At 41.8% G+C, this 25,022-nt stretch overlaps 1 protein-coding gene across 24 annotated transcripts in view; it reads left to right on the forward strand.

Moving 5' to 3' along the window:
- The window catches only part of PBRM1 (polybromo 1), an 86,421-nt gene that overhangs the window by 40,560 nt on the left and 20,839 nt on the right, over positions 1-25,022 (forward strand). For all 24 annotated transcript variants that reach the window (XM_075939386.1, XM_075939401.1, XM_075939402.1 and 21 more), the window contains 11 exons: positions 3,864-4,140; positions 7,646-7,751; positions 11,607-12,249; positions 12,833-13,044; positions 16,112-16,297; positions 17,179-17,336; positions 18,266-18,532; positions 20,874-21,019; positions 21,575-21,732; positions 23,209-23,392; positions 24,124-24,334. In XM_075939386.1, the coding sequence (XP_075795501.1) occupies positions 3,864-4,140; positions 7,646-7,751; positions 11,607-12,249; positions 12,833-13,044; positions 16,112-16,297; positions 17,179-17,336; positions 18,266-18,532; positions 20,874-21,019; positions 21,575-21,732; positions 23,209-23,392; positions 24,124-24,334 (2,548 nt within the window). The remainder of the gene's footprint in view (positions 1-3,863; positions 4,141-7,645; positions 7,752-11,606; positions 12,250-12,832; positions 13,045-16,111; positions 16,298-17,178; positions 17,337-18,265; positions 18,533-20,873; positions 21,020-21,574; positions 21,733-23,208; positions 23,393-24,123; positions 24,335-25,022) is intronic.

Below are 25,022 nucleotides of genomic sequence, written 5' to 3' on the forward strand. Positions count from 1 at the left end.
TCTATTAGCAATTATCATGGCCAAGAAGGACATAAATAGACCAGATGTAAGAGTAGGATGATTATGGGCAGTCAGAATATTAGAATGTGTGTACAAAACAGTGGACACAGTGCTCTAAATGCATTATACATGCCCACTAAGATTGTAAGTTTAAAAAATCAAGTTTGTAAGGATAAATGCTAACCCATCTGTTCTTCATAAAACTGGAGAAAAGTCTTTGATGTTTACTGAAATGATTGTGATAGAGAAATTTGCTGGTGTAAACTGAAATTTGTATCCCTCCATTGTTTTTTCATCGTTTATCCATCCTGTTACTGTCAATCTTCCATGTTCCGAGTTCGTTGTTATATTAGGGAGAGGGACTGGAAACAAATGGAAGCAGATCGGAGCCATCAAAACAGGCCTGATCACCCTGATTATATAATTATACAGCATCCTCCTTGTTTTCTGATCACTAGTCAAAAATAGAACCTTCTCAACCAAAAGACCAATAAGTCAGCTAAAAGAGGTGATCCAATGCAGCAGTACCATTCGGGGAAAATAAATCCTGAAAGGCAGCTGAGTGATCGGAGAGAGAGGGAAAATAGTTCCAAGTAAAGATCAGCGAGGAGCAGACCACAAAAATTGCAGGTCCATGTGACTTGAAGAATCCATGGATATTGCTGACTCAAGCAAATTAAATTGCATTCCATGCCCTAAAATCGTGTATTGCTTTGCATCCTCTGATATAAGAGAAAATTGAAATCCTTTAAAAAATATTCTAATAAAGATTTATCAGAGCTTACGTACTTTCAACATTACTTTATACTGCAGAATGCTGGAGAATTAGAAAGTATGACATGTCCAAACAGTCTGCGTTCCATACCGCCTGCCTCAGAAAAATCCTCTCTTTTGTCTCAAACCAAGACACAGAGCAGCCAACAGGATATGAGCACCATCGTTGCCAGGGGCACTGGAGAGGAAGTGGCTGATTCCATCACCAGAGTAGCAATAAGATGAATACTTGAAGGCAAGCAACAATGAGTGTGTCCTTCTAACCAAGAAGGCTAATGGCATATTAGGTTGCATTAGGAGGAGCATTTCCAGCAGATCTAGAGAAGTGTCTATTCCCTTTTATTCGGCTCTGACGAGGCCACATCTGGAATATTGTGTCCAGTTCTGGGCTCCCCACTATAGAAATGATGTGGACGCATTGGAGAGGGTCCAGCGGAGGGCAACGAAAATGATTAGGGGGCTGGAGCACATGACCTATGAGGAGAGGTTGAGGGATTTGGGCTTATTTAGTCTGCTGAAGAGAAGAGTGAGGGGGGATTTGATAGCAGCCTTCAACTTCCTGAAGGGAGGTTCCAAAGAGGATGGAGAGAGACTGTTCTCAGTAATGACAGATGGCAGAACAAGGAGCAATGGTCTTAAGTTACAGTAGGAGAGGTCTAGGTTGGATATTTGGAAAAAACTATTTCACTAGGAGGGCAGTGAAGCACAGGAGTGGGTGGCATCTCCATCCTTAGAGGTTTTTAAGTCCTGGCTAGACAAAGCCCTGGCTGGGATGATTTAGTTGGGATTGGTCCTGCTTTGGGCAGCTGCCTGGACTCACTGACCTCCTGAGGTCTCTTCCAGTCCTAGGATTCTATGAAGTCAACATGGCAAAGAACTTAGGAAGCCTAGATGAAAAATTTGAAGCACAGCTGGGAAACCATTGAAAGACTTTCCAGAAAACAGACAGGAGAGGAGGAGCTTCATCACTGCCCTAAACGCCAGAGACTTAATGGAAACACGATGATGGAAGAAAAGCAAAAATGTTTTGTTGGTGCACTAAAGATAATTGTGAAAACAAATTTTGATTTGTAATTGCAATCATGAAAACTGCATCCAGTTAGTGGAGGTGAAAAACTCTGAGGAATTCCAGAGAACAGCACTTATAGTGAAGGGCCAGAGTGAAACATATCCTGGCATCCTCATGCAGCTGGTGGTGTAAGAAGCCTGTTAATGAGAGAATTCTTTTGCGTGGCCCTTTCACTGTGGCAAATACATGACCCAAACCTTGAATGTGGGTCAGTATGTTGCTATTTCTGCCTGGTATTGTTTTTCTCTCATTAACTATCGAATCATAGAGCTGGAAGAGACCTCAGAAGGTCATCAAGTCCAGCCCCCTGTTCTAGGCAGGACCAATTCCAACTAAATCAACCCGGCTAGGGCTTTGTCAAGCCGAGACTTAAAAACCTCTAGGGAAGGAGATTCCACCCCCTCCCTAGGGAACCCATCCCAGTGCTTCATCATCCTCCTAGTGAAATAGTTTTTCCTAATATCCAACCTAGACCTCTCCCACTGTAACTTGAGACCATTGCTCCTTGTTCTGCCTTCCGTCACTACTGTGAACTGCCTTTCTCCATCCTCATTGGAACCTTCCTTCGGGAAGACGAAGGCTGCTATCAAATCCCCCCTCACTCTTCTCTTCTGCAGACTAAAGAAACACAAATCCCTCAGTCTCTCCTCATAGGTCATGTGCTCCAGTTCCCTAATCATTTTGGTCACCCTCCGTTGGACCCTCTCCAATGCGTCCACATCCTTTCTATAGTGGGGGGGACATAATATTCCAGATGTGGCCTCACCAGAGCCGAATAAAAGGGAATAATCATTTCTCTGGATCTGCTGGCAATGCTCCTCCTAATGCACCCTAATATGCCATTCACCGCCTTGGCTACAAGGGCACACTGTTGACTCATATCAAACTTCTCGTCCACTGTAATCCCCATGTCCTTTTCTGCTGAACTGCTACTTAGCCATCTATCATCAGACCAAACATTAAAAATGACCTGGGAAGCATAGAATCATAAAAACGTAGGGATCTCAAGAGCTGTCTAGTCTGTTTTGACTGTCTTTGGCTACTTGAGAGAATCTCCAAGTCTCCCCGCCAGTGAAGAAGTACAAAATGTACTTGCTGATTTTGAATTTGTATAGCTAAGAATCCCTTTTTCTTTCTCCATCACATTGTGACATGTTGTATTATGCTTGTTTCCTTTTGTGTGTTTTTTTAATTGCTTGTAATGTAATGGTGGTGTCTGCTGTTCCCAAGTGTAAACATTATTAAATAGCTGGTTCATTTCACGAGTGTCCTATCAAGCAGAGATTTTTTTGTTATGCATACAGTTATTTATATGGAGAGGGAACTAAATGTTAAAATCTCTGTGCTGCAGCAATCTTGGAGAATGTTTTGTACTACAGCCTATTGGCTATTCAAACCATTCAGAGGATACTTCTTTATATTTTATCTTTATGATACCATATATGTTGTAAGAAATATAGAAAGGTTCTTACAAACAGAGAAGAGTCATAAATTCCCTTGATGCTCTCTACATAGTACATTCTCCAGTGAACCAGTCTCTTAGGACTACATTTTTTAAAAATTGCCTTAGTTTTTGAACATTCAGCTGCAGAAGTTTAGGCTTCATATCTTTTTTTCCTAAGGTGCTACGTATTCACAGAGCTCATTGATTTGAGCATCTCTGAAAACGAGACTAAGGTTTGTGAAGTTAAACATTCAAAAATTGAGGCACTCCAAATCAGAGGCCACTCTTTTTTTTTTTTTTAAGGTCCTACAAAGTGGAGGAATGGAAGAGGAGAGGCGGTGTTTAAAATTAACTATCTAGCTCACCTAATGTTGCACTTACCCAATTCTGTTAACTACTTTCAAAATTGGTGTGCGCACATTTTTAGCATGGTGCTGGTGCTCTTATACAGCTGTGTATATACTTTTTCAAAAATTGCAATCAGTATATCTTGCAACAGAAAGAAAATTGTTGTTCTGGTGTAGGTATGTAGGGGAGAAAAAAATAACTCCCCCCCCCCTTTTTTTTACCCAACAGTAAAAAGAATATAAAGAAGCAACGAATGAAAATCTTATATAATGTTGTTATTGAAGCTCGAGAACCTGGCACAGGCAGAAGACTCTGTGATCTATTTATGGTTAAACCCTCCAAAAAGGACTATCCAGATTATTATAAAATCATTTTGGAGCCAATGGATTTAAAAATTATTGAGCATAACATCCGCAGTGATAAATACTCAGGGGAGGAGGCTATGATAGAAGACATGAGGCTAATGTTCCGAAATGCGAGGCACTATAACGAGGAAGGCTCACAGGTATGGTTTAGATTATGCAAGCACAATCACCTTAATGCTCTGTTGCAGAAGGAAAAATCATGTTGGACTTCTGTAGTGGTTAATCTCTGGTTATTCCATCCATTGATTATGTGAACGGTTCTAAAACATGCGCACCTCACTGTAATACTTTTTCTAAATCAGGAACACTACTGATTCTGTACAGATTTATTTTTGTGTTTTAAATATTGCCTCTGCCTGCAGATATATGCAGACAGTAACAGAGCGCCTTCAATTTTAAATGTACATGAATTAAGGATACAATTCCATTTTTTAATCCTGTTAGCTTTGTACACTAAAAAATCACTGTTCTGGTTTCTTCAGTGCATAATAAACAGTTGTTTACTCAGTTCCATAACTTACACGCTGTAAACCCATTGAAGGCGATTGAATTACATAGAGATCACTCGAAACCTAATTTAATCTTCCGAATTTTTGTTACCAATGGGTTAGCTCTATAGTATTAATAACTCAGTTCGGTTTTGAGATCTCTGCATAATTTTGCAGGACTCATTGGTGGAAAGGGGGTCTCTGGTACTCAAAAGAATACATTTGAGTAACATAGATACCCTTTCCACCTACAAACCCTTCAAAAATTCTGAAGATTCGATAAAGAAATTGAGAAAAGGAGAACATGTGCTCCCACCATGTTGTTTTTATAATCCTGTCAGAATGGAGATTCCGTTTAAATGCATAGTTTACATGTGGTCATCATTATCTTCCTTATTAAACATTTATCTATGATGGTTAAATGTATATTCCCAAAGTGTATGCAAAAGAGACATACAAATCCTTTTTAACCAAGTAATTACCATTAACGAATGATTAAATAATAAAGCTATTTAATAACTATAGATCAAATCCCGAAGTCCATATTTAGTCCTTCAGTCAGGTAAAGCTGAGTCAAACACTAGCTGAAGAAACACATATTTGTACCCCATTGTTGACAGCATTATGCACGGCAGTGAGAAACTGGATTCTGTGGCATTTTGAGACAGGAAAACAAATCTTTGATGCCCTAAAAAAAAGTAAAACCAGTGATATCTTACTGTATGAAGGCATCCAGAATGTATGGTGACTGGAGTAATCTGGAAGCTATTCTTACTAAGGTGCATACCAATGAATGTTGTTTCAAACACCAAACCTACTCTCTCTATAAATTTAGAAACACATATTTCTGCCTGACAACTTAAAGTAATTGAGCAGGACAGCATAAGCAAATTTAAAAAGCAATGGTGGTCTCTTGTTCTTAATCAGATCGTTGAAATGTTTAATTTGGCAAGTGATGAACATGCAGCAACACTTGCAAATAATCTGATGGTTTAATAAGCTACATTGGCAAAAAGACCAATGGAGTCTTATAACTGCAAGTCACTTATTTGAAGTCCTGCAAATGTATTTGAGTGATGACAGTGAACTGTTAACAAACAAGATCTTTATATTTAGGGTTGCCAGATACTTTCACAAAAAATCCTGAACATGTTGGGAGAAAAAATTGGTTGAGCGAAAAAACCCAAACAAACCAGGGGACCAAACTTGTTGAGCAAAAAAAAAAAAGGAGGGGGGGTGAGGGAGAGGTGGCTGATCCTTTAAATCCCTGTGCTCTTCCCCCCGCCAAATGCGGCAGGGGAAAAATGTCCCCGCCAACCTTCCATCTAAGAAAAACAGAAAATACTGGACATTTTACATGTCTGGTATTTTCTGAGGGTTTTTTTTTGGGGGGGGGGGGGGGTTACTGGACAGGGGCCACAAATACCGGACTGTCCGGGCGAAAACCAGACACCTGGCAACCCTATTTATATTCTTCCCAAGATAGCTTAATGTGATTTGGATCGCAAGGCAAAAATTAACAGAGTAGGAGGTTTTAAAACACTGTGCTAGAAATGTGTTTGAGGAATTATTTGAAGGGGGGGGGGATAAATCCAAGTACTAGAGGCAGAAGGCGACGTGAAGAGGAATGGAAGACAGAGAGATAAAGATGAGGTGCAAAGGGAGAAAGATGTTGAGAGGAGGATGTGGGATAGTAGACCGAGATCAGAGCCTCTTAGGGGAGACTTGGGAGTTTGAACTAGGTTTTGGGAAGCCAACAAAAGGACTAGCAGGAGAGAATAACTTAAGAGTGGGGAACAGAATTAAGTGGATTTTAGTAGTAGCATATGACTGCTGAAGGAGGGAGTAGAGAGAGATGAGAAGTGAAAAATATAGATTGCAGCTGTCAGGTGAAAGTTGACCAAGTTATCTGCAGAAGGATTGCAGTTGGAGGGATGGAGAGAAATAGCTGATTTTTAGACTTCACCTAGAGGAAGAAAGGGAAAGCCAGGATGTGGGATGCGACAGCGAGCAGGAGAGCAAGGTAGACATGAAACCAAGTTTGACCCTTGATTTATGTGAAGAACAATGGACACTAATGGAGAGCTGAGTGAATTTGATCTTTCCTTCCAAATAGTCTTAGGAATTTGAACTGGGAATTTCACAGGGACTTAATGAAATTAGACACTCAGTTCTCACTGGCATTAAATGCATTATGGACCCCAAACTCCCTTACATCCCTTTGAAAATCACAACCTTAAAGGTTAAATTGGTAGGATATTCAAAAGGAGATAACTGAAAGACATTCAGAGATGTAAGACTGATCAAAAGGAAAAGGTGGGAGTGTTGAAAAAAGTTATAGTTTTGAAAGTCCTCCACAGAGGAAGTGGTAGCTGAAAGAGCTGGTGAAGTCACCTAAGGATGAAGTCTGAAGAAAAAGAGAGATGGGATTAAGAGAAATCTGTGATACTAGTTAACAATGGAAAATTAAATGGAATCTATAGCATCTTGACAAATAGGTAGGGAGAGTGAAGGTGAAAGGGACAGAGCCTCTACATCAAACAAGGATTAGAATAGAGAAAGCTCTTAGCCAAGAGATGATTGAGGTGAGCTTACATAGGTAAAAGTGGTTTATGGTGGAGGGTCTGGCGTAGAAGAGATGCAAGAGAAAACTGTAGAACAGAAAACCAGTGAGCATGAACTGAACTTCCTAGGAGCTGTAGGAGGAAATAGGACGAGTGTATAAGCTTTGATGAAGCAGAAGAGAGTTGAAAGAGGGTTTCTCTGGGAATGGGGAATAGTGTGTTTTCAGAAGTAAAAAGAAAAAGAAATCGTGATAATTTAAATAGAAAGCAAAAGGGATGGAGACGAAGTCAAGAGGACAATCTAATACCAGGCCTTTTTTTGAAAGATACTAAGGTGCTTTACAAAAATTACATACAGGAATTATTTCGTCCTTTACTGAAATGTAGAGTAATGGGGTGGAATGAATCCGTTGTTTTAACAAAACATCCTCCAACACTACGCTATCATTCAAGAGTGGAAGTGAAGAATATTCACTAAGGAGTTAATTCTTCTGTGCTAAGAGTTTTCTTGGCATACTCTATTCCATTATCCTAAGGAAACGTATAATTTAAATACTATTTTATTTCTCTTGCAACATTGTAATGGCTACTAGGTATATAATGATGCCCATATCCTAGAGAAGATTCTAAAAGAAAAAAAGAAAGAGCTGGGACCTCTTCCTGAAGATGATGATATTGCTTCCCCTAAACTAAAGCTAAGTAAGGCAGCCTTGTGGATTCCTACTTCTTGGTAAATGTTGTTATGGAATAAAATGCTACAGATTAATGTTAAAATGGAAAGCCAGGTCACCATACATTCCAGGCAGGCTGCATAACTTGTGCCACTTCTAAACCCAAATGTACATTAGACTGCTGAACTGAATTACATTGTCAATACCATCATCATTACAGTGGAAATTGGTGTGTTTGTGCTGAAATGAAAATTAAGATGTGGGAGTTTGGAGAGTCCGATTGAGAGAATATGTAACACATTTTTCTACAGGCTAGGTTAGAACGAAGCAGGTAAATTCAAAATAACTGGAATTTAAGCATTGGTATTACATCCCCAATCAGCTGAATGAGATATAAGAAGCATATGTAGTGTGGCCGGGTCAGTACCACTCCTGGGCCCCAAACCCCTGTTCAGTTTACAGCCTCACAGTCTAAGTCCTGTGGCGCAGGTCCTGTTTGGGCTTCTGCCCCTCGGCTAAAAGGATGTTGGAGCCAATGCCCCTGGTCAGCCTGGCCCTGGGTAACCAGTCCTCCCCAGCTACTGGCTGGGCTCTCAGGCTACTTGGGTAAGGGAGTCCAAACACTCCTGGTCGGAGCCTCTCACCATGGTTGCCAGATACTTTCAAAAAACATACTGAACATGGCAGGAAAAAAATTGGTTGTATTAAAAAAAAGGGGGGGGGGGACCCAAAGTTGTTGAGCAAAAAAAAAATCACTGCACCTTTAAATCCCCATTTTTTCCCCCGCCACCTCCAGACACGGCAGGGTACGAATGTCCCAAGTGGCCTTCCATCCGAGAAAAACAGAAAATTTTACATGTCCAGTATTTTCTGTTTTTTTACCGGATAGAGACCGCAAATACCAGACACCTGGCAACCCTACCGCTCACCTATCCTGTTGTCTCTGGCAATGCTGCTGTTCTCTGTATCAGCCTTTCTCATTCTTTTCTTATCAGTTATAGCTCCTCTCCACCTCATTCCAAACTCCTCTCTCCCCCCCACTTTGCCCCTCCTCCCAACAGGGAAATAGGGTTGCCAGAAGGTTTAACAAAAAATACCGAACACTCCCCCTCCTCTGGGCAAAAAAAACACTGGGAAAAAAATTCTGTCGTGGGAAGTGGGGGGGAGGAGTAGGGAGAGGAGACCAAAGTTGCTAAGCAAAAGAAAAGGGGGGGGAGCCAAAGTTATTGAGCAAAAGTTGTACCACTCTGTCCAGTTCGGGACTGCACACTAACCGCCAATGCACCCACCCCTCCTCCTGAGCCAGTCTCCCCATCCCAATGCACTCCCCCCTGTCTCGGAGCCAGATCCCCCCAGCACCCCTCCCATCCCAGTGCACTCTCCCTTCCCCCTGAGGCAGGCATCCTCAGCATCGGGGGCCCCTGCTTCAATCAGATCTTCTCCCTTTCTCCCCACAGAGCCAAGCACGGAGGAACAATCTTACTTTTAAAGTGGCTGCCCCTGCTGGCTGCCTCGGCTCACATTGTAGAGAGAGGGAGGTATCGCTTTGCCAGCTCCTGGTCTCTGCTGGTCACGTGGGCCAGAGCAGTGTGCACTCTGCTCCCAGCCCAGCCCGGTGCCCCCTTAGTGTGGCGCCCGGCAAATGCGCCGTCTTGCCCCCCCTTCGCTAGACTCTGCCACGCTCCGCATGCCCCCGCTAGATGCAGCAGGGGAAAATTGTCTCTGCTGGGCTTCCGTCTCAGGGAAACAGGAAATACTGGACATTGCACATGTCCAGTATTTCCTGTTTTTTTACCGGACAGAGCCCGCAAATACCGGACTGTCTAAGTGAAAACCGGACACCTGGCAACCCTACAGGGAAAGCTTGTTAAAAGTCCTTCCCTTCCCCTCCCCCCACTGCCTGAAGTCAAATCACTTGGCCCTTATAGCAGCCCTGTCCTAGCTGTTTCCATTCTGCTCTTAAATAGCCTCAGGTTAGCTGCTTCTGGCTGCCCTGAAGTAACCTGCCCTGCCACAGTAGTAAGCTTTGAAACATCAGAAAATGATTTAGCAGTGGCTAAAGTGCAAATAGGTTAAGGAACAGTGCCAGGAGCTAGAAGATCTGCTCTGTTTCCATAGACATCTTTGGATATTTGTCATTTACCCTGAAAAGTAGCAGCTTTGGTTATTATCAGGGAAAGAGATTAGAGAAAACATTTTCTCTTAATTATTTTTCAGTATCTTTATGCATTCAGTAACATTTTGTGTATAATGACTTCTGGCTGTGATCTGCCATCTTTAATCATATACTGCGTAGTATCTTGTTCCTTGAGTAGTTCCACTGATAGTAATTAGATCACTTAGAGTAAGATACTATCCAGTATGAGTAAGGGTGCATCTGATCCTTAGATTCCCCTTTTGTATATCTGGCTCTTCCACAGAGCCACAAACAGAAGTGAAACATCTTTAAGAGAAAATTTATTGTAAATTCGCTTCAGTGGCAAGGAAATTCAGCAGTAGGTGGGGTATTAGAACTATTTTTCACTCCATTAAAAAAAAAAAGAAGAAACTGAGCAGATTTCTGGTTGGTGCTGCTCTTTTCACATATGTTTAAATTTTAACCTGAGAAAATGAGCAAAGTGTATAGAAGGGCTTTAAAAAACCCAGCAGCAGCACAGACACCACATTGAAGCATCACTGAGGATAAAAATATAAAGCCACCAAGAAGGCCTAGATTTGGAAGAATGCAAGTGCAAAGAGTGTGTATTGCTGTAATAACTGCTCTTGTATTAACAAAGCTAATCTGATTGGGTAGCCCTATTTGAAGGCATTATTTTACATTTTAGCTATAAGAAGTCAACCTAGTTTATCTTAAATCTGCTGTATGGGGGAAAATTCACAGTATGTGGGACTCTTAGGATGTGTCTGCACAGCAGCTGGGAGTGCCTCCTCAAGCTAGTATTGTGACAGTAGCGGTGTAGAGGTTGCAGTACTGGCAGAGGCTCAGGCTAAACACGCTCCCAACTACAGAGTAGACATACACACATTTGAAAATCTCCCATGAAAAGAGAATTGTAATGGCTGTGGAAAATCCACACGAAGCGAGGATTTTAATGACTATGCCCTGAAGTGAGAGTTTCACACACTGCTATTTTTGTGTTGTGTTCCTCAGTCTTCAACTTGAGGCTGACGTGCAGTCTTGAATAATTATTTTATACAGGTTGCACCTCTAAAATCCAGGATTCTGTGGTACGGCAACATCCATGGTCCGGCATGAGCACGGATGTTCCCAAGATCAGAAAGTCCTGGGGCACTGCAGGGAGTGGGGCCTGGGAGCCCGCATGCAGTTCAATTGGGCTGCGAGGAGGGAGCCAGGAGCCAGTACGCAGTTCAGTTGGTCTGTGAGGGGGGGAGAGCCAGGAGCCAGCGTGCAGCTCAGTTTGACTGTGGAGATGAGGGAGGAATGAGCTGAGCTGGCATGCATCTCAGCTATTCTGTGGGGGGGAGCCAGGAAGCCCAGGGGCAGAGGGCAGCAGGGGAGAAGCTTGGCAACAGGGGGACCAGAAATTACCTCCCTAGTCTGGAAAAATCCCTCATCTGGTTCTAGTCAGGTCCCGAGGGTGCCAGACCAGGGAAGTCCAATGTGTACTTATAGAAGACTTGCTTCAGTAGTTTCAGTTCCAGCACTCTGTATGTTGTACTAAATTGTTCACAATGAAAACAGAGAAAACATGAAAAAAGTAAATAGTAAGAGCTGATGGAATAGATGTGAAAAAATTGCTAGTTTCATTAGGGCAATTAGGTACTAAGTTACCTGAGCCATAGAAAGGGAGACTGTTAGGGAGGTAAATACACAAGGCTGACTGGGTTTTATACATTTGGGTTTTGTTTTTTGTCTGTGTAGGTCGAAAAAGTGGTATTTCCCCTAAGAAATCAAAATACATGACTCCAATGCAACAGAAACTGAATGAGGTATACGAAGCAGTGAAGAATTACACAGATAAACGAGGGAGGCGATTAAGTGCCATCTTCCTGAGGCTCCCATCTCGATCAGAACTTCCTGACTATTATGTAACCATTAAAAAGCCCGTTGACATGGAAAAGATAAGAAGTCATATGATGGCCAACAAGTATCAGGACATTGATTCCATGGTAGAAGACTTTGCAATGATGTTCAATAATGCCTGCACTTACAATGAGCCAGAGTCTCTGATTTATAAAGATGCTCTTGTCCTACATAAAGTTTTGCTTGAAACTAGAAGAGACATAGAAGGTGATGAGGATTCTCATGTACCCAATGTAACATTACTCATCCAAGAACTTATCCATAACCTTTTTGTATCTGTAATGAGTCATCAGGATGATGAGGGCAGGTGTTACAGTGACTCCTTAGCTGAAATTCCTGCTGTTGATCCCAATTTCCCAAACAAACCACCTTTGACTTTTGATATTATCCGAAAGAATGTAGAAAATAATCGCTACAGGAGACTGGACTTGTTTCAAGAGCAGATGTTTGAGGTGCTAGAGAGGGCAAGAAGGATGAACCGGTGAGTGAAACCATACATATATCAAACTTTAGTCTTGTTAAGTTAATTTTGAGTCTTAGCACTGGCCATTTCCATTTTGAGACACGTTAAGTTTCCTGTGAGTGTGCAGCTTCTTAGTGGGGTGCCATTATCTTCAGTAGAACTTAAGCTTTTATTTTAAAATTTGTATCCCCTATCTTTGATGTTAACCCTGGCAAAACAGAAGATTAAACCGATGCAGGGCTATCTTCCTATCTTCCAAAGTTAATGGAAGAGAAGTGCACATGAGGAGCTCAGTGGTCAGCCACAGGATGGTAAAAAGGAGACTGTTCAGAGGTATAGGTTGTTTTGGGGGAGAGATGCTATGTAGAGACATAGACTGTCACCAAACAATAAAGTAAACTGTTTCATTAATATAGTAATATGCGCTGAGTTTTATTTCACTTCACTTCTTTTGTTGAATACAAGTTCTCTAATATACATGGAGTGTCTTTTTAAAATTTATCCTTCAAGGTAACAGTTGATGAGTTTGTATTTAGAATACTGGTGTATTCCTGCATAAAGTAGACTTTCATCTTGTAATTGATCTGTTATTTCCGTGCAGGACTGATTCCGAGATTTATGAGGATGCTGTGGAACTTCAGCAGTTCTTTATTAAAATCCGCGATGAGCTCTGTAAGAATGGAGAGATTCTTCTGTCACCAGCACTCAGCTACACCACCAAGCATCTTCACAATGATGTAGAAAAAGAAAGAAAAGAAAAGCTCCCCAAAGAATTGGAGGAGGATAAACTCAAAAGAGAGGAAGAGAAGAGAGGTAATTTCATTTTCCTTTCAAAACTATAAACGTTAATCTCTTGTTCTGCTTTCCTTGCCGAGCCAGGCCTTCTCTGTTCCTGCTGCAGCCGTTGTGGTAGTGAGGAGGAACTAACTTACAGCTTTGTGTGGGGCAAGGAGATCTCTGTGAAGGTCTTTTCTGTCACTCTCCTCCTATGTTGTCTCTGTACTCTTCATGGCTTTCATGATGAATAAAGATGTCTGCTGGCTCCTTGCTACGAAGATGACCCCCAAGCTTTTCCCCTTTTTGTCCCTTCAGAGAGAGCAGGTAATTGCTGTTTTTCTGCAGAATTAAGGCCACTAGCAATACCTTTATGCACTCCTTGCAGCAGGGGTCAGTACTGCATGAGAGCAAGAGATTGTGTTCTTAGTATGGAGGAAAAGAGGGAGGCAACAGAGGTTATTCTTCGAGTGGCCCCGTGGGTGCTCCACTCTAGGTGTCGGGTCCCGTCCCGGCGCCGCGGCTCGGAGACTTTTCATAGATGTGCTTCGCCGGCTCGCGCAAGCGTGGTTCCCAGGATAGCGTTCGCGCCTTTGATCAGCCGCGCGCGAGCCAGCAACCGTCAGTTCCTCTCAGCCGCCTCTGGTCGCGGTCGGAGCTCCCTGATCTCTTCTTCAGTTATGGTTTTAGATAGTTGCTTACCTGTAAATAGTTAAAAATTTTAGTGTTAGCTGTGTTTACATTCCCAACAGGCACCCCCTACACAAAGTGGTCACGGTACTGACCCTTGTTGGATTGGTGGTGGGGTCCCAAGTTGGTGCTCCAAGAAATTCCTTTCATGTCCCCATCTCCATTGCTCACCATAGCCTCAGCTGCTTCAGAGGCAACACCCAAGGCCATTTGGCCTGGCCCTCCATATCCATGTCAGGAAGCTCAGGGAGGTTCACCTGGCCTGCCAGGCTTTCTTGCACCAACTAGCCCCTTAGTTGGGGTAAGTCCTGACAGACATTCCCGCCATGATGCATTCCATCAGTGTCAGGGCGGTGCCAGGTCTTTGTCCCTTTCTCATGAAGTACTCAGCTTCTGGCACTTCTGTGCGTGGCAAGCCATTCACCTGGTGGCCACCCTCCTGCCAAGGACCAAGAATGTCCTAGTGGATTTCTCGTTTCATTACAAATGCTCGCTCCTTCTGGAGTTTGTCGGCCCAGTATTCTGCAAGTTTGTGTCCTGGCAAATAGGAAGTGACATGTGTTCTGCTCCCTGTCAGACTCGTTCCTGATTTTGTGGTAGGAGCACTGATGTATGCCTGACCGCTGGTGCCCTTGATCCACAAGGTCCTGCTAAAAGTGAAGCAAGACAAAGCCAGTGTCATTCTTGTGGCCCCAGTGCAGTCTTGTCAGCACTGGTTCAATATGTTGCTGAGTGTGTCAGCAGCCACCCACCCCTGCGGCTGCCTCTTTGGCTGGAACTGCTCTCCCAGAACCAGGGCGTTTGACAGCTGTGTGGCCAAGTGGAGATGAATGAGGGTGCTCTGATGGTGGGCAACAGGAAGTCCTCCACCAGAGCCACCATGTGGCTAAGTGGAAGCAGTTTATGTGTTGGGCCTCACATTATCATGTCGGTGTGGAAGAGGACCCACTGCAAGATGTCCCGGGCTATTTGCTGCACCTTAAACTCCAGGGCCTGTTGCTGTTTTTGATCAAGGTGCTACTCGCAGCCATTTGAGCATTCGACCCTCCATTTCAAGACATGTTGGCCTTCGCCCACCCTGTGATGGCATGGTTTCTGAAAGGCCTGCTAAGGCTCAGGGGTCCCCCACAACCCGAGCCTCTAGTTTCCTGCACTTTCCTGCTTCTCTCCTAGAAGGTCTCCTTACTAGTCAGTTTAACGTTGGCCCATCAGTTGTCTGAAATCAGAGCGCTAATGTGAACCGTCTTCCGTAAGGACTAAGTCCAGCTGCATCCACATTAGCCTTTCTGACCAAAGTCATCTCCCAGTTCCATACTGGCCAAGACATACTTGCTGGTCCTTTTGTCCAAAGCCTTATGCGGTGGATGATAAATGCAGATTACATGTCAGACAGGCCCTGGCCTTCTACGTAGATAGAACGAAGTCGTTCTGTAAGTCAATGCAGATAGGATGACCTGGTGCCTGAAGAATACCATCATGGATCATGGCCTGTATCTCTTATTGTTATGAGCTAGCGAAGGTGCCTCTGCCAATAGTAATGGCTCACCTGACTAGGGGGCAGACATCCTTGGCAGCCTTCCTCACCCAGGTGCCAATCCAGGAAATCTGTCAGGCTGCCATCTGTTGTCCGTCCACTCGTTCTCTTCACACTATGCGCTGACCCAGAAAACTCAAGTTAACATTGGCTTTAGCAGAGCAGTGCTCCAATCTGCAAGTGTGTGAACTGTGAGCCTACCTCTGCGGATTCAGCTTGTGAGTCACCTAGCATGGAATCGACGTGAACAAGCACTCGAAGAAATAAGTTACCTGCCTTTTGTAACTGTTTTCTTTGAGCGGTGTTGCTTATGTCCAGTCCATTACCTGCCCTCCTACCCCTCTGTTAGAGTTGTTGGCAAGAAGGAATTGAGGGCATAAGGACGGTGCCTGATATACCACAGTGTGAGCACTGCACTCCAGGGGGCGCTGCAGCTGGCATTCCAGATACTGCTAAGGCAAAAATCTGCAACAACTATACATGTGGGCACATGCACCCCTAAAACGGAATGGACATGAGCAACACATCTCAAAGAACAGCAGTTATCAAATAGGTAGGTAACTGGCTTTTCTTGATCCATAACTATCCGGGTCTTTCTTGCTACCACAATGCAAATAATAAATAAGAATGTGACAAACATTGGCCCCATCCCCAGCTCTAGCTGGTAAACAGACGTTCTTAATCTGCAGTGGTGCTCCCACTTGCCGCTTTCTTCCCCTCATTCCACTTACACCCAAGTGCAGTTTTACTTAACTTGCCAACGGTGCCGTGACCTAGCTCCTGGAGAGCTGGCATATGGGAGCAAGGGGCTGTTTCTTCTCAGAATCTTTTCTCTTCTGTCAGTGGCTTTTAATAATTGTGTCCCTTTTATGTTGAATTAAGAAGCTGAAAAGAGTGAAGATTCTGCTGGGGGAGCCGGTCTGTCGAGCTTGCATCGGACTTACAGCCAAGATTGCAGCTTTAAGAACAGCATGTACCATGTGGGGGATTATGTCTATGTGGAACCTGCAGAAGCCAACCTACAACCTCATATAGTCTGCATTGAACGATTATGGGAAGATTCAGCTGGTAAGGACACAGCAAAATAATGCAGTACAGCTGCTTATTTTTAATGCTGTGTTGCTTGGTAAAACTTCCTGTTTGTTTTCTTTGGTGAAACCTTAATTATTCTGTTTACAACTCTATGTGCGCACTGGCATGTGTGTTTATTACTTCTGAAACACTTGATTTAAAGGCTTTTGCATGCTGGAGAGCTTTGGGGATCGCTAAATGTCCTTTATTTTTCACATTATAAACATCCCATACATAAGAACACCTTTGCTTTCTGCTCTAAGATTGCTAGGTATGGCTCCTTCCAGAACCCACCAACACTGTGTTTGAGTCAGCTAGGGAGGAAGAGAAGGGCCTTGTCCAAACTAGAAAAAGTGGCTATTGCTGATGGTAGTGTCCATTAATAGTGTATATGGAAACTGTGAAGTCACAGAGTGATGCTATCAAAAGGAGATGACAAAGAGGAAAGGAGTTATTATTAAACATATACATTGCAATCTGTTATCCAGAGATCTGTGGGGGGTGCCCCACATTTTCTAATACTGTCGTCAGGAGTGACAGATTCACAGGCTTTTTCCTGACCTTGAGCATAATTTTCAAGGCCAGCTGAGCCAGAATTTATGGACAGCAGACGGTGTTCCTTAAGGCCAACTAGCTTGGTGGAGTTAATTCCCGTTGTGTTCTTGTGATTCATACTTCCATAGGAGAAACCAGCCAGTCAACTTCTTAGTTATCCAAACTTCATTTATCTGAAAAAGTTGGGAAACATTGCTCTAGTTAGGATCAGTGAGGTTTAGATATATCAGGTACTGCTATATATTTGTTTGATTATTAATGCAATCTATTACTGGCTTTACTTCCTTGTGCAATAGAAAATATATACTGTTTTTTGCTTTTAGGGGAAAAATGGTTGTATGGCTGCTGGTTTTATCGACCAAATGAAACATTCCATCTTGCAACACGAAAATTTCTGGAGAAGGAAGTTTTTAAGAGTGACTACTATAATAAAGTTCCCGTTAGCAAAATTCTAGGCAAATGTGTGGTAATGTTTGTTAAGGTGAGAGATTAAATGGACTAATTTGTTAAACTAATTACTGATTTGTGCACTATTTTTTAAAAAGATTCAAAGACTTTTACAGTACCTGTATGGCCTAACCTTTTTCCCCTATCATGTCTTATAGCTTGATACATTGTAGTTCCTCATAGTAGACACAGAATGACATTAATTTACATGTTTCTTAGTCAGTTTGGCGATAGAAATCTCACACACAAATTGTTATCAAATGTGCTGATATTTTGAGAAAGAAATAAAGAAATTGCAATTTTCCCTCAAAATGTTCAGCTTTAGTTTTTATAGGAACGAGGCCTGGATAGCTTGGGGGAATGATAATAAGGTATAGAGTTTCACTTCTACACCACAGTTTGATTCCATCTAGGTTAGTTGTGTTGGATGTTCTTTTGATTGGAATCCTTTTTGGACTGTGTAGAATGAATCAGCTGTCTCAGTCCAGTTCTTATTCGATGCCTTGTTTCTGTAACTCACACAATCACTATGACAGTGGGCTCCAATTAGCATCTTTGTATAATAATCTAAGATTAATGGACATGGAACTTTCATTCCTCTCAACTCAGTGGTGGCCTTTCTGCTTAGAGTTCAAACATACTGGCAAGTTAATGTTGGGGAAATACAGCCAGAAATTATTATAATACCTGGTTGGTATAATAATTAGTATATAATGTAATTCTGATACCTTGCACTGAATTTAACCTCACACATTTAAAAAAAACTGTTGTTCATTTTTGTTTAGTAACTCAGATATCAAACCCAAAGAGAGAAACTTAGTGAATAGATTGTACTTCTGTGATGGGCTTTTTTTGTTCTGGCAAGTGCAGAACAAAAATCAAGCTGGTATATGTAATTTCTGTGTCCATGTTTGTTTCTTGACATTTTCGTCTGAAATGATCCCTTCCCTTCTCTCTTAACAGGAATATTTTAAATTATGTCCAGAAAACTTTAGAGACGAGGATGTGTACGTCTGTGAGTCACGTTACTCTGCAAAGACAAAGTCTTTTAAGAAGATTAAACTGTGGACCATGCCCATTAGCTCTGTAAGATTTGTCCCTCGAGATGTACCCCTGCCTGTGGTCCGTGTCGCTTCTGTGTTTGCTAATACAGACAAAGTGGAAGATGAGAAACACACCGAAACCTTAGAGGATAATAAAGTGGGAGACGGTATCCTTAGTCTTGAAAAGGTAGGTAAGAAAATAAGGTGGATATTGAATTAACTGGATTTCAGTTCATAGATGATGAAAAATGTGAACATTCATGTTTTAGGTCTCACATCCTTCCAAAAAGCTAAATTATTAGAGAAATAAGAAATGATAATCAATCTCTTAAAATGTGTAAAAATATTACATCTAAAATTTGTGTATGCATCCTGCATATAAATAATTGAAGTATTGATTCAAATAAGTGCTACCCCTGTTTGTGTGTTGAGAATGTTAACTACTTGCCTCCGACTTTCTTAAACCCATCGTGTATGTTTTTTAATGCCTTTGGAGTTCTCCAGTTACTTCAAAATACATATTGTATTTAAGTACTAAACTGCATTTCAAATGACCATTTTCTCATTGTGTTAGGTTTTTTCTTAATCCGTTTAAAAAAAATCAGCTTAAGTCTGTCCAAAAGCTAGACTAGACCAATCAGTGAGGCTGAAAATTTTATTTTCAACTTAACCTATTTATTGTAGATATCATTTATATTTAGCTTTTAGGTGTGACAAGCTTTCATTAAATAGAAAGAGAGCAACAATCATTACTTAGTGGTATCATAGGCTTCTCTGTGACATTTTATGATGTCAAACATGGTTTATTTATAGTTTGATGGTTTAAAATATCTAACAGTCAGATAAATGGCATTCCTAAGGACATTTTTCTTGATAATGTATTAGGGAAAAAGTATTGTCTTTTGATTCGATACAGAGAGATATGATGTGAGTTTTGGATGTAAAAATGGGAATTATATGACAAACAGTAGGAAATTTGTATCTGCATTATGGTGGTAATTGTGCTATTTAAGGTCTGAACAGTGAATGCCTTCACCCATAGTAATTTGACCAAATACCTAATTTCATTTCCCCTGACCACATCATCATAAAAACAAAGTGAAGAATATTGTAGTTTTGCTTTAACCATACAAGATAGCCAATTAATGACTTTGATATCAATAAACAGACAAAGTGCCAAAGGACAATCAAATTGATTATATGGGAAAACAGCATCTTTTTATTTGGAATTGCAAAGCTAACCACTTTCACAAGCCACATCTTCACTTCCCACAAGATCAATGCTGTGGCGGTTGATCTTCCGGAGTTCGATTTAGTGGGTCTAGTAAAGACCCGCTAAATCAAGGGTGGGCAATAATTTGTGACGGGGGCCCACTCCAAGAATTTGGAAAGTGGTCGAGGGCCGCAGTCTTCCATGATATTAATTGAGGAGGTGCAGGGTCTGAGATGGAGGATGGGTGCAGAGGGGAGCTTGGGGTAAGGGATTGGGGTGCAGGCGGGAGACTGGAGCCTGGGAAGGAGTTTGGCTGAAGGAGGCAGTTGTGACCTAGGGCAGGGGACTGGAGTGCAGGGGTTTGGGATGTGACCTAGGGTAGAAGGGGATTGTGATCTGGGGCAGGAAATTGGGGTGCCATATCTGGGAGGGGTTATGGCTGCAAGAAGGAGACAGAGGATTTGGGTATATTGAGTGGGGAGTCAGAGTTGGGACAGGGAGGGGCTGGGGTGCCAAAGGCAGGCTGTGACCAGGAGACTTACCAGCCAGCAGTCCAATTGGACTGCCTACCTGCAGAGCTAAGGCTTGCAGAGCTTAAAATGTTTCCTAGCCAGCCTGCCTGCCTGTTTGCCTGGGCATGTGCATAGTGATTAACTGAGCTGAGGAGAGGGAGTGTGGTTCTTCTTGGCAGCCTATTATTCAAACAAGCAGATCCCATTGGCTGGTTTCTGGACAGAAAACAGCCAATAGGATTGTGCTGGGCACTGGGTGGCTCCTGAAACTTCTTCCTCCCCTCCAGTTTTGAAAGAGAAAGGAAGCCCAGCAGCCACATTTCTGTACAGCATGAGGGGCTGCGGGTAAGCAGGGGAGCCTGCCTAGGGCTCCCCACTGCTTTTGCGGGCTGGATCCAGCCTGCGGGCCACATTTTGCCCAGGCTTATGCTAAATCAAACACTGATGGTGCCTCTGTCGACAGTGGAACTAAGAGAAGTCTGTGGGAGCATTTCTCCCATTGACCACCCACTGTGAAGATGGTGCCAAAGCTTGGCTTGAGGTATGTTAAATCCAGTTCCTTTTTTATGTAGCTGGAATTGCATACCTTTAGTTGACCTTCAGCTGTAATGCGGACTCAGCCTTTTCGTTTTCAGATTGCTGGACTTAAATTTTTTCGATATTTGAGTTTACTTTTTAACTGACTGGAAATAAAATTAAGGCACAGTAAATTTCCCTTTTATTTACTCTAGCACCTTTTTACTTCTTCTATAGTCTATTTCCTTAATCTCACTAGTTTTTTTAATATATATGTGTTGATGTAGGAGAAAGAAGATGTTCCAGTGGAAATGTCAAATGGAGAACCTGGTTGCCACTACTTTGAACAACTCCGTTATAATGATATGTGGCTTAAGGTTGGGGACTGTGTCTTTATAAAGTCACATGGCTTAGTGCGACCTCGGGTTGGCAGGTAGATGTATTTTCTTAATTTATAAATTGTAGCGATGAAATTGGCATAATTAGACAACTAAAATCGACCTGTATTATAAAAAGACATCTATATATTAAAATTCAAGAAAGGAACAGAAGGAACCATCCTCTTTATGAAACACTGCGCACACTTCATAGAATATTTGAGGTGGAAGCCTACCAGTCAAATAGTAATATGGTGGATGTGCTGATTATTTTTCTTTTGCCTGTCCTAGGTCAGAATATAATTGTCCTAATGTGGGAGAAGGTGTTGGGCTACTGTTGTATTGCACAATAGTGATTCAAAGACCTTAAAATTGAGATTGGAGCTTTAAGTGACAGTAATTAAGTAGCAGTAATAAATTATATAAATGAAGTAAAGTACTACTTAACCAACTAATAACTGTAGTATTCCCATTTTTAAGTGCATATAGAGTTCTTGACTCTTTTAATATATCCATCTTTTAATGACAGCTTTCATAACCACCTACTGTGTCTGTTATAGGAGAGGGAAAGTCCTTTTATTTCTTTATCAATGGTTTGTTTTCTTTTTTAGAATTGAAAAGATGTGGGTACGGGATGGAGCTGCATATTTCTTCGGCCCAATCTTCATACACCCAGAAGAAACTGAACATGAACCAACTAAAATGTTCTACAAGAAGGAAGTATTTTTGAGTAACCTTGAAGAGACGTGTCCCATGACGTGCATTCTAGGTATGTATTTACCATTTTAAATTCAGTTGGCTAACTCTTTTCCTGTGGGAGTGTGGTGGGTTGTTTTTTTTTAGTCTAAAATCGTAGCTGTGTGTGGTTCTATTTAATTTTTTTTCTTGTACTATGTCGAGGGAAAGAATGGATACATTACCCAAAGTTACTTTTTTGGGTTTCATAATTAATCGCCGTTAGGGCTTTCTGCAAGATCCATCCCTTTCATGTATTCCTACAGGTTGAACCTCTCTAGTCCAGAACTCTCTGGTCTGGAAACATCTGTCATCCAGAATGATTTAAGTTAGCCGGATGTTCACTTTTCATGCGTGTGGCCAAGTTTCCTGTAGTCCCATAAAGTTTGTTTACAGCCACGAGTTCTGGCTTTCAGTGTTCTGTGCTGTGATTTAGCTCTAATGTACCCCAAATGTCTTCTAAGAGCCCAGGAAGCAGTGGCAGTGTTGGCAATGCTGCTAGACAATATTGACCTCCTGTGGTCAGGAAAATTTGGAACTGGTCAGGTCTCAAGGGTGCTGGACTAGAAAGGTTCAATCAGTACTGTAACATGAGATTTGACTTGATGACCTTCTGAGGTCTCTTCCAGTTCTATGAACTATATTTATTTTAAAATCAAATACAGAGCCCCTATAAGTAGGAAGCAGAAGACTATGAAGTCCACAGGGACTTCTTTATTCCAGTCTGATGTCTGAAAAAAGCACATTGTAAGGTATTAGGAGGTAGTGGGAAATTATCCCTTGAATAAAAAACAGGGGTTTTAAACTCAGTAATTTATTTTGACTTGTTGGATATGTTTTTGCCATGTTTGGGATGCAACAATAAATTCAGTTGAATGATAGTAATGAAATATTTTGTGGCCGTATGTAATTTGCTGTGGATTATTTAATTGCTCATTTTTAGGCTTTCTAAAAACAGTGAACCCTGATTATCTGATCTAATTGGGATCAGGGCCAGATTGGATAAACCAAGTCTCCACCTGTCAGCCGCACAAGTGGCAAGTGGTTCAGTTAATGTGAAGAGCCAGATAGTGGAGACTCAAATAAATGGTATTCTGCTGTATTGGGTTCTTTTAAAAATACTTTTTTTATTTAGAAATTCTGTTTGGGGGGCTGGGGATTAAGGTCTATCACACCAAAACATTTTTTATCTCAATTATTTTTAATCAGGCTTTTTGTTTTCTGATTCTCCTGTCCTTTTTTATTTTCGTAATGATCTCTGTTGAGTGTGTGTGTGAGTGCAGCACTCCTCTGATAGATCATATGATTGTTACTATGAGCAAAGTGCAGTGAGTGAGTGTGAGTGTGTGTGTGTGTGTGTGTTCCATTGAATACAGTGAAACACCATGAATCTTCAGAATGTATGAGATGGGTGGAAAACTGAGTTTCTCCGGTCTTTGTGAAATACTTCATGTTAGAGCTATGACATCAGGGTACGACTATTCCTTTCCCTTCTCTCTTACTTTTGCAGGAAAATGTGCTGTGTTGTCATTCAAGGATTTCCTGTCTTGTAGACCAACAGAGATCTCTGAAAATGATGTTTTACTGTGTGAGAGCCGCTACAATGAAAGTGACAAACAGATGAAAAAATTTAAAGGGCTTAAGAGGTTTTCACTGTCTGCAAAAGTAGTGGATGATGAAATTTACTACTTTAGGTAAAATATGATTGGAAAAAACACTTCTTTTTTTCTATTCCACGATTCAAAATTGTAACAAGTAAGGATCAGATCAGAGTGATCACAAATATTTAGAAATAATCTCAGCTGTTACCTTCATATTTTGCTTCCCTCCTGTCCACTGAACTCCAGGTTTTGGTAAAAGCTGTTACATTTGGGATCTATACAAAATAATAGTGTTCCGTGCCATGTAAGGGTATCAGAGTGAGGCCCAAATATCCTCCCAATTGGTGGACGGTATTATCAAGAGAAATATTCATTTGTTTCCCTGTTTGTGTAGACGGACCCATATTAGGTTTGCTTGAGGTAGCCAGCTAAAAATAGCAGTGTCGTTGAGGCAGCAGCTTGGGCTAGACTCCCAAGGGCACAGCCCAGGAGCCAGGTGGGTTTGAGCTTGGGTAGCTAGCCCAAGCTTTTACCTGGGTACACTGCTATTTTCAGTGCACTAGCCAAGCAGAGCTAGCACATGTCTGAGTACAAACGCACCTGTTCCCTTGGCTACATACTCAGGTAGCTTGTTATCCCCACCTACCCTGCTACCTTTAGCATGCAAGTGTGAGCAAAATTAACCCGTATCTCTCTACCCAAGCTGGGAAACATGCTCCCAACTGCTCCCAAACATGCAGTGCAGACATACCTGCTGAGAAAGGTCTATGATTGACCTGTCATGCAGAGAATAATTGTTTTTTCCTTTTTTTTTCTCCCCTCAGAAAACCTATAGTTCCTCAGAAGGAGCCATCTCCACTGCTGGAGAAAAAGATTCAGCAACTAGAAGCAAAATTTGCTGAATTGGAAGGGGGCGACGAGGACATTGAAGAGATGGCAGAAGAAGAAGGTGAAATCATCGAAGCACCATCTATGCCTCAGCTTCAGACTCCCCTGTCAAGTGAACTGGATATAATGCCATACACTCCACCACAGGTAAAAACTAGAGTGTATTCTCTGTCCTTGCCCCACCCCCCTAACAATAAACAAAACCAAAATAAGTGTAGTTCTATCCACCAAGGAGGTTTGTTTAATCTTAGCAGCCCAGGGAATAATTTCCCAGAACATTTCTGTGTTCTAACCTGGCACGTATTGCTGTAGTGTCAAATACATTCAAATGGGGAGATATATTTAAAGCAAACTTACACTATTATGTGAATGGGGTGTTATTTTCTCATAGAACGAGTTCTAAAACAGGCTAGTGGATTTTATTGTGTGTATGGATGTTGACTGAACTCGCGATACTCTGAATTTACATGAACATAATAGATATTTGAAGTTCCTTTCTTATAACGAAACATGCAGCATAACTTTGAAAAGTGGTTTGTGATAGGTGGGTGCTCTGCTTGATACCCTGAAATACTGAATTCCCACTCAGAAAAATAAGTCTCTTTTGGCACTAAAAGTGAGGCACTGAAAATTACTAGTCATCTGTCAATATTTGGGTTGCTAGACTGTAATTTCAATCTGAATTAAGACTTTATTCTGAAGTCTTTGAAAGGGAAATGGTCAGACTAGATGATCATAATGGTCCCTTCTGACCTTCAAGTCTATGAGTCTATGAGAACTTCAAGTCTTGTGGTGTTCCGGTTAGGAAACAGTCAAATTACATAACTGTCTAAAA

Source organism: Pelodiscus sinensis, chromosome 11 (genome assembly GCF_049634645.1).
Source record: "Pelodiscus sinensis isolate JC-2024 chromosome 11, ASM4963464v1, whole genome shotgun sequence".
NCBI classification, from domain to species: Eukaryota; Metazoa; Chordata; order Testudines; family Trionychidae; genus Pelodiscus; species Pelodiscus sinensis.